The sequence below is a fragment of the Triticum dicoccoides genome, chromosome 7A (assembly GCF_002162155.2).
Source record: "Triticum dicoccoides isolate Atlit2015 ecotype Zavitan chromosome 7A, WEW_v2.0, whole genome shotgun sequence".
NCBI lineage: Eukaryota > Viridiplantae > Streptophyta > Magnoliopsida > Poales > Poaceae > Triticum > Triticum dicoccoides.
This window is the reverse complement of record NC_041392.1, coordinates 611,476,409-611,486,966: the sequence shown is the minus strand read 5'-3', so window position 1 is coordinate 611,486,966 and position 10,558 is coordinate 611,476,409. Positions and strand designations below refer to the sequence as shown.

Genomic DNA, 10,558 nt, shown 5'->3' with positions numbered 1-10,558 from the left:
TTGCAAAAAGAATCAAATCAAACCAAACAACGAAACTCAAACTGCGAAAGAAACAAGCTTCGATTACTAATCTGGACTAAAGTCAAATTTTACAGTAACAAAAACTTGTTTAAGTTGATTAAACAAATAGAGGGCTTCGAGACAAAACTCTAGGCGCTTGAATCGCCTGATTTCGATAAACGAGCGAAAAGTTAAACTAAAACAAAAATTAGATCACAAATCGCGATCAAAAATAATCGTGAAAAATCCAAGAAAAAGAAAACTGACGAACAGACTAACGAACGAACGTTCGCTCTCTACGGCTAACGGGCAAAAACTGTTCGTTAAAACGAATGTACGGACGAACGTCCGCTATATAACTAAACCGGAAAAAATAAATAAAACCGATCTAAATAAAAAAACGCATCTAGGTTTTTACCAAAAAACGAACCGGTCAAAGGAAACCGGTGGCGGTGGCGGCGAACTCCAACGGCTCCGGCGAACTCTGGCGACGGCGGCGAGGTGGCAAGGCGGCGGGGCGGCAGCGGGCGGTGTCGTCGGCGGGCTGGCGTGGCTAGGGTTTCAGCGGGGCGGGCTGCGGGGTTGCGGCCTCTGCAGCTTATGAAGCCCCCCCCCCCCCCCCGGGCAGAGTCCCGGGCGGGTACGGCCCAAAGTCGGTTTCCTCTTTTTTTTAATATTCCATGCAGAAAAATGAATAAAAGAAATACTAAACAGACTCCAAAAATCCTGAAATAAATTTTCCCCGTCCTTTAAAAATCTACCGGTCAAGGTGAACATTTATTTCGGCCTCTAGTGCAATTTTGAAAAACGCATATTTTTCCTAATTCAAATAAAATAGTGATAAAAATCCGAATAGAATCTTATTTGATTTTAACATTAAGTCTCCAATATTTCTTCATTTTTGAGGAAGTCATTTTATCCCCTCTCTTTTATTTTTATAAAAGAAATATTCGAAGAGAAAATAATTAAAATCAAACGATCCTCTTTTCAAAATTCGAGAAAAACTCAAATATGAAAATAACAAAATCCCCAACTCTCTCTATGGGTCCTTGAGTTGCGTAGAATCTCTAGGATCAAGCCAAAATGCAATAGAATATGGTATGCAAAGATGACCTAATGTATAACATTCCAAATTGAAAATTTGGGATGTTACAGAATTGAAATATAAAGAGAGCATCATGAATCACATGGCAAGCACATTTAAGCCTAACATACTTCCTATACATAGGGATTTTGTGAGAAAATAATTTGTGGGAACAAGAATCAACTAGTATAGGAAGGCAAAACAAGTATAACTTCAAAGTTCTCAACACATAGAGAGGAAACTTGATATTATTGAGGTATGCAAAAGCATATGTTCCTCTCTCATAATAACTTTCAGTAGCATCATGAATGAATTCAAGAATATAGCTATCACATAAATCATTCTTTTCATGATTCGCAAGCATAGAAAATTTATTACTCTCCTCGTAAGAAAATTTATTTTCATCAATAGTAGTGGGAGCAAATTCAAGAAAATAACTATCATGTGTTTGAAAATTAAAATCATGATGATAATTTTCATGGTTATCATTATTCAATATAGCATACATGTCATCACCATAATCATCATAGATAGCAACTTTGTTGTCATAATCAATTGAAACCTGTTTTGAAATAGTGGATTCATCACCAAATAAAGTCATGACCTCTCCAAATCCACTTTCATAATTATTACAATGAGATTCAACACCCTCCAAAATAGTGGGATCATTATTACCTAGAGTTGACACTCTTCGAAACCCACTTTCATCAATATAATCATCATAAATAGGAGGCATGCTTTCATCATAATAAATTTTCTCATCAAAACTTGGGGGACTAAAATATCATCTTCATCAGATATAGCATCCCCAAGCTTGTGGCTTTGCATATCATTATCATCATGGATATTCAAAGAATATATACTAGCAACATTGCAATCATGCTTATTATTCATAGTTTTATACCAAACATTTTATCGAATTCTTCTTCTATCAATTGAGCACAATTTTCCTTTCCATCATTTCCAGGAAAGACCTGATAAAGATGAATAATATGAGGCAACCACAATTCTGTTTTTTTTTTGTAGTTTTGTTTTTATAAACCAAACTAGTGATAAGACAAGAAACTAAAAGATTCAATTGTAATATCTAAAGATATAATTCCAACCACTCACCTCCCCAGCAATGGCACCATAAAAGAGCTTGATATCTACTATGCAACTTTATCCTTGTAGACTCGTGTTGGGCCTCCAAGCGCAGAGTTTTGTAGGACAGTAGCAATTTTCCCTCAAGTGGATGGCCTAAGGTTTGTCAATCTATGGGAGGTGTAGGATGAAGATTGTCTCTCTCAAACAACCCTAGAACCAAATAATAAAAAATCTCTTGTGTCCCCAGAACACCAAATACAATGGTAAATTATATAGGTGCACTAGTTCGGCGAAGATATGTTGATACAAGTGTAGTAATGATAGTAGATATTGATTTTTGTAATAGGAACAATAAAAAACAGCAAGGTAGCAAGCAACAAAAGTGAGCACAAATGGTATTGCAATGCTTAGAAACAAGGCCTACTATTTATACTTTCGCTACTGCAATCCGTCAACAATGCTGATAAAATTGGATCATATAACAATCCCTCAACATGCGACAAAGAATCACTCTAAAGTTCTTATCTAGAGGAGAACATAAGAAGAAATAGTTTGTAGGGTACAAAACCACCTCAAAGTTTTCATTTCCGATTGATCTATAGAGCTACTCCTATAAGTGTCAAGAATAGCCCAAGAGTTCTTACTAAAATAACACCATATGATACACATCAACAAACTCTAATGTCACCTAGATACTCCAATGTCACCACAGGTATCCATGAGTTAATTATACGATACACATCAAACAATTTTAGATTCATAATACTCAATCCAACACAAATAACTTCAAAGAGTGCCACAAGATTTCTACCGGAGAAACAAGGACGAAAACGTGCATCAACCCCTATGCATAGATTACCCCAATGCCACCTCGGGAATCCATGAGTTGAGTGTCAAAACATACATCAAGTGCTGTCAAATCCATAAAAGAATTCAATCCGATAATAACGAAATCTCAAAGGGAAAACTCAATTCATCACAACAATATAGAGAGGGAGAAACACCATATGATCCAACTATATTAATAAAGCTCGTGATACATCACAATCGTGCCAAATCAAGAACACGAGAGAGAGAGAGAGAGATCAAACACATAGCTACTAGTACAAATCCTCAGCCCTGAGGTTGGACTACTTCCTCCTCATCATGGTGGCCGCCGGGATGATGAAGATGGCCTCCGGTGGTGATTTCCTCTCCGGCAGGGTGCCGGAACACGGTCTAGATTGGTTTTTCTTGGCTATAGAGGCTTGCGGCAGTGGAACTTCTCATTTAGGGTTATTTCTAGGGGTTTCTATATTGATAGAATTTTTTGGCGTCGGTCTCACGCTGAGATAGGTCTCGAGGGGCCCACTACCCACCAGGGCATGCTAGAGGGGGGTGGCGCGCCCTGGTGCCTAGTGGGCAGCAGACCCCCCCCCCCCTCAAGTGGTTCTTTGCTCCAATATTCTTCATTTGTTACATAAATATCTCCAAAAAGTTTTATCCAATTCCAAGAACTTTTATTTCTGCACAAAAAACAACACCACGGTAGTTGTGCTAAAAACAGCGTCTGTTCGGGTTAGTTACATTCAAATAATACCAAAACCATATAAAATTGTTGTAAACATGGCATGAATACTTTCATAAGTTATAGGTACGTTGGATACGTACCAGTTGTACCTTCGTGGATGACAGTAAGATCTTCGCCGATAGCAATTAGATGAGTGGTGGGCGGGTGAACAAACTCAACTCCCACAGGGAGCTCCTCGATCTGATCTGACACCGAGATTAGGAACTCCGGTTTGACGATTTCCTTGATCCAATCTAATATCACAAGCAGGAAGAATTTCTCACACTCCTCCATGGCTTCATCTAAAATGGAACCATGGGAAGCGACTTTAGTATCTGATTCGACATCAATCCCGGAACAAAGTTCACGCCCTCCGCCAAAGCTTGATCCGAAATACCACATTGGGGGAGTGGGTTTGGGATCCAATTTGACACTGATCTCGTTAAAGGTTTATCACGCCCATCCTCGGCCTGATCTAAAATTGGGTCTGAAGAGAGCGACTAGTGCTGCTCCTCAGACTGGCACGAAACCAAGCCTGAGAAGGTTAGCTCTCCACAGAGTCCATTGTGTAACTCCATACTACCAAACCTAACAGTCTGGCCCGGAGTAAAGGATTTGACCTGGACGAGGAGGCCACTTGAGTTGGCAACGAGTGTCACGCCACCAAGGATGAACATCTGGTTCGACACTAAGATTGTGTTGGTGCTGACCTGAGTGTTGATCATGAGTCCCATCGAACCGTGACGATCACCTAGCAGGACCTGCATGGGACACCACAAACGGAGCTAAATATGGCGGATATCCTAGCAGGGTGTCCTAAGCTAGGCATCTTGGGACGATGTTACTAGAGATAAAAGATTTACCTAGGTTCTGGCTCTCCGAAGAGATAAAAAACCAAACCATGCTTGTTTTTATTGCCTTGGATTGTGTATAAAGTACAGGTAAATTTATGTCTACTAGCTTGTCCCATCGGTTTATATAGGATATAGGGGGTCCTAGGGTACAAAATCCTAGTCGGCTACATACGACAAGGTCGATTCCTCCACGAATCCAACATCTTGTCATGTGCGCCAAGTCTTCTGGATCTTCCTTGTATATGTCATGGGCTGCCCGAAGTAGCCCATGACAAAATCGACAAGGGTCCTCAGCCCAACCCACCAAGCCAGGTGTCAACATGGTGAGAGGACCCTTAGCCAGGACACCAGCAAATAAAATGTCTCTTAGCTCATGCTACCAAAATAAAAAACCCTGGGGCATCTATCTAAAAATAGCAATAACCTATTGCCAAGCACTTATATAGATTATGGGGGGTATTAAAGGTAAAATTTATTATTTGCATATCACAATTCAGAAGAGTTAAAAAAGAAAGAAACCCAAGGTGGTTCTACCAACCCCGATTCTGTTCAGAGTCACCCCCTCTATATATATATATATATATATATATATATATATATATATATATATATATATATATATATATATATATATATATATGTCTAAAATTTCCCATTAGGTTTTCCCACTACACTGCGCCGCCTCACGACATCGTCTTCGACCTCAGCATACCAAGTATCAAGGACCATCTTCTCAGGTTGAGATCTAGCGCCCATATTTTGGTATTTTCCTAGTTTCAGTAGAATAACATGCCTTTTGTTTAACACACGAGTTGTGATTTCAGATTAAAAGGAAGGGTTTTGGGTGCTGATGTACTAGATCTAAGCTATTCAAGTGAAAGGTCTAGGATTTCATGGATCTAAACAAAACTATGTCACAAGTTGAAGGCGATGATGCGCCTTTCGTACAGGTAGAACGTAAGGTGGAAAAAACCACGGATCTACCCGTGGATGATAGTGTGGGCATAGAAGAGGGGAAATCCAGTAAGGGCAGGAACGGATTGGGTGAGTCCGTATGTTCGATTGATCGCATACAGATTCTAGGAAACACCAAATTACTAGATGTCGAGGGGGAAGGGGAGAGTGGAAATGGTATCTCATTAGAGGATATGAATGATCAAAATCATCTTCAACCTGCACCATTTAGGAAAGATGAGGAGGGAAGTTCGTTGTTAAAGATCTCAAACCATTCACTGATGTTTGACAACGCCCATAGTGATGAGGACTCTGGTACTAAGGAAGAGCAGGATAATTTCATGAATGAACTTGAACGATTCCACAAGGATAATTCAATGGAATTCAGGCCCCCAAAGTTCTATGGAGAAGGGTTGAATTACCTTAATTAAGTACTACATAATTTTTAATTCCTTAATGATACAAGGTTCTATGAGCATATTGAACCTACTAACTTGATATTGACTATATTTTTGTAGGTTGTGGAGAAAGGTGAAGAAATTGGGTCGGTATAAACAGGTGATCATTCTCTGATGTTTACATCCCTCTATATAACATGAGCTATGAATTTGATTCCCTTTCACCCTATGTATTTACATCTAGATATGTTTTTCTACATTAGCACATCTCAATTGGACACATCTTATATCCCAAGCAACTGAATATATCCTATAAACTACGAACCACCATTTTGGTGAAATTTTGTCCCTTTTCATTTTCATAATTATGCAAAACAACCAAAAAATATAGATTCATTCATTATTTGTTTTAGTGTGTTGTGTGTTTAATTAGTCCAACTACCATATTTGTGACCATTGTTAAACAATCATAACATCATTTGGGTTTCTTCAAGTATTTTACTTATTTGAAAGGAATCAAATTCTACCCAAAAAAGGTAAAGAGTGGTATATTCATACTCACATGTACCATAATGATATTATAACTCTTTTTATATGCAATCTATTTCATGTATGGTTCATTTTTTGGACCAAGTTCTATATCTTGCCATAAATAAAATATTCATTCATTATTTAATGAACCTCCTTGGCTTTTTTGTATATTTTAGTAAAATGATTGAGATTGTGGTAAGACACTGCTCTTGATGCTAACAATCGGTGGGGAAACCATAATCACTAACAATTTGTTGAAAAAACTAAGTTAACATTGAATTTTGTACCCAAAATGTTCTTCAAGAGAACTCCAAATTAAGAAGATGGAAAAGATAGCTATCCAAAATATTTCCATCAACATTTTACACCCAAACATAGATTAGTGCACCACTCGCAAATTGGGTTTCTTTGAGAAAAATGATGACATGCTCACTTTCCCTCAGAAAGGGATACAAGTTAGTACTCTTCGAGCCACCAAATTAAATGTGATATACAATACATTTTTGTATGTATTAGACAATGTGATTCTCTATATTTTATTATAATACGTTTTTGCAATATTTATCCAATGTCCATCACATACTTAATTACTAACAAATTGCACCAACAGGTAACATTAAGCAGAAAGTGGCGCCAAGTGGGAGAGTCTTTTGAACCACCAAAGTACGAATTCCACTTCTCCTGGAAGAATTTTGATGGAATTTTCATTTATGAACCTCGTATTAAATTGTTCAATGACATGAACTTGAGTAAATTGGCATATGATCTTATTTTCCTTCTTGGTTTTATGTGTTTTGACAATCATATTTTTGTAGGACATGCACAAATGTTTCATGGTCCTTTCATAACTTCTACAAGAAGGTGCTTCTTATATTCTGCCCGCCCTTCTATATATTTTTTAGTTGTGGTCTTCTTGTGGTTCATTCATGCAATGGTTGATGACCTGATGGGTCCCAAGCTAAACAGTGGAATACAAAACTTAGTTAAAATATTCTATGTGTCTTGTAAAATGAGCCTTTACCAACTAAAATTAATTCGACTTTTCTTAAGTTTCACAAAGTTGTCAATATGGCTTTATGGCTTGTAGTCTAGTCTTTACAACCAATATAGTGAAATTAGAATAATTTTATGCTAAATAATTTAGATATATACTCCCTCCATAAACTAATATAAGAGCGTTTACATTACTACTTTAGTGATCTAAACGGTCTTATATTAGTTTAGAGAGGGAGTATGTGGTAGTAATATGTGGACTGGATCATGAGCATCCTATAAAAGGAAGTGGTGTCTCATGGTTAGATAAATTGAAGTAGAATATATTTTTAATTATATTATGAGAGCATCAAGAATAGTTGACTATTCTTTTAATTAACCTCCATTTGAGATACATTTATTGTTCCCCCTGTAGGTACTCCTTAAATATGAGATGGAAAACAGTGACACATGTAGGTTCAAGGCCATTCCATCTACCTCGACAAAGCAAAATGCTTTGGGAATAGAGGTGCGACATTACAAGCATAACATATGCTATTAAATAAGGAAATAAAGTAAATATGACTCAGTTGGTAGATAATTTAACAAAAAATATTCAAATTAATTGAAAATTAAGTTTGCATTTGAAATCATGAAATATATTGAACATAGTGTTGATAGGATGATAATGTATACATCTTAAATACAAAAGACATGCACTTTTAAATGTGGCACCAAGATCCTGAATGCGAACTATAATTTTATTTTACAGATGAGTGAGACAAGTGTTCTTGGAAGATTTCGAAGGGAGTCTGCAACTCTTGCAATCCAAAGATGTCATTATCAAAGATCGCCACGAAATGGTAAGTTTCTAATTTCAAGGGGATACTTTACTTGGAGAAAGATGAAACTCCTAAAGGATTGGTATTTTTCTTGAATTTATTGATTACCCTCATTTATGTTATTATATATTTTCAATTGGATTTTTATAGTTTCACTGAAGAGGAAAACGGTGTCAACCATTGAAGATGATAAAGACTTACAACACGGAGTTGATAATATACAGTAAATCTCTTCTTTTAAATATCTCCAAAAACCATTGAACATAACATTTTTCACATTTATGTTTTTGTTACTAGCCTTGTTTATTTACAAGTAAGTTCCATTTATGCACCTTTTATTCACATGAAAACTTAGCTTTTTTGCTACATTCCTCTTCACACCATTTCATTACTTGATAAATACTCAAGAAAAGAATAAGAATACATGTAAATAATAATAATAATATTAATTTTAGCTATCTATCTCTATTAATATAGGAATACTATGAAAAATAAAGATATTCAACTATAATTTCAAGAAATCATAACTTCTCTGAACACGAAGTTTTTTTATACCATTTTTGTAGTGTATATTAGATTAAAATACATCATTTCTTTATAAGTGAAAAGTTGTTTTGGTACATATTTTCTAGTGTACCTTATGAAATTTTAGTATTTTTTTGTTTCTCATAATTTATTATGAATTAGTTATTATTCCAACCCAGTGAATAAATAGAAAAGTGGGTCATCGAAAATACGGCATACACCCTCGCTGAAGCATGACATACCACAAAGTCAGACAGAAAACACATAGAACTATTCCACCAATAGGATTAGTTTTTGAATAATATCATATTCTTTCTCTCGCTTTATTGTTTCAGTTTTCGTGGATGCGGTTGGCTAAAAATGATTGTTATTTGCAGAAGTAACTCAACAATCATCGATATGGGATCTCGAGCTGATTGGGTGAAGATAAATGTTCTTATATCTGTAAGCACCACATGTTAAGCTATAGTTCTCATTCTATGATATCAACTATGCCAATGAATTTCTTACATTATCTGAAACCATTTCTTGATCTCAGATAGATACTAGAAGTTGTGGATGTTTTGGTGTCATAAGTTGAGCACAAAAATATTGGAAGTGTGTATTGTATGGGTATTTTGTAACATAATAACTATATTTTGTTGCAGAAATATCAGTATCAAGTATATGCATTAGTTCCTGGTCTTCTGCGTGAAGAGGTATAGAAATTAAATAAATGCACAATAAGGGTGTAGTTATGCATTGGTGGTTTAATTACTCATCAATTATTCATTTTCCATACATTTTTCTCATGCTTGTCGTAAAATATGGAGTAGTGAGTTTGCTTATAGACATTTATTAATTCATGTTTTTTTGTAGCTTCAAGTTCTTTCAGATCCCGTCGGTCGTTTAATAATTACTGGAGAGCCTACACAACTAGACAATCCATGGGTGTTACTCGCTTCCAGAAGGTATGTCAAACACTTGAACTACATCATGATGGTCCTACCATTTTATATTAGATTAGTTAAATGTCTTTCCCCTTTCATAGGTAATTCACTTGCCCTCTCGCATCGATCCCAACACAACCTTGGCAAATCTTGGCCAGTATGGGCGTTTATATGTTTGTGGCGCATTTGAGAAGTCATCATCATAATTATCTAAAAGATAAAACCGCCATGGTATAGGTACATCCTAATTTCTTTTAAACATAGTGCAAATATCATATAAAAGTGTCCATTGTTCTCATTTAATCTATCATTTTGGAGCATTTAGAACTCTCTATTGTTTTTAGTCTCAACTAACACTAAAAAATCTTGTGTTGGATCGTTAGTAAAGAAAAATAGTGAGTTCATATGTGAGGGTAACGGTAGACTGATGGCCTAACTCTCAGCTCAACTTGTTAGACGCGGGAAATTTTTTTAAATAAATTTTGGGGTTCTTGGTTCCAATTCAACTTTGTCAATTATGGTGAATTAAAGCCACCCCCTCTACCGGTAGTTAATCATTTTTGAATTCTAAGTCAATTAGCATGATGCATTGTTTTACGACATGATGAGCATGTGAGGGCCCATATCGAGATGTACTTGGTTGTTCTTACTTTCATGGCGAATGAGCAACTATATTGTTCCTCTCATTTGCTCCCTTCACTACCCATATTCTTCCATGCCTATGAAGCAAGGAGAGAGGGACTAAGTTAGAGTGGCAAAGGGTGATGTTTCCTTTTGCATTAAAAATATTGAGTGACCTAGAGGGGGAAAACACCGCACAAAACTCGGCATTAG

At 36.4% G+C, this 10,558-nt stretch overlaps 1 protein-coding gene across 1 annotated transcript; it reads left to right on the top strand.

Moving 5' to 3' along the window:
- The first annotated feature begins 5,721 nt into the window (after positions 1-5,721).
- LOC119333699 (AT-rich interactive domain-containing protein 3-like) lies at positions 5,722-9,829 on the top strand. Its single transcript, XM_037606510.1, has 7 exons — positions 5,722-5,954; positions 6,046-6,085; positions 7,067-7,119; positions 7,272-7,317; positions 9,443-9,493; positions 9,654-9,745; positions 9,826-9,829. The coding sequence occupies exons 1-7, from the start codon at positions 5,722-5,724 to the stop codon at positions 9,827-9,829; spliced, it is 519 nt and encodes a 172-aa protein (XP_037462407.1).
- The last annotated feature ends 729 nt before the right edge of the window (positions 9,830-10,558 follow it).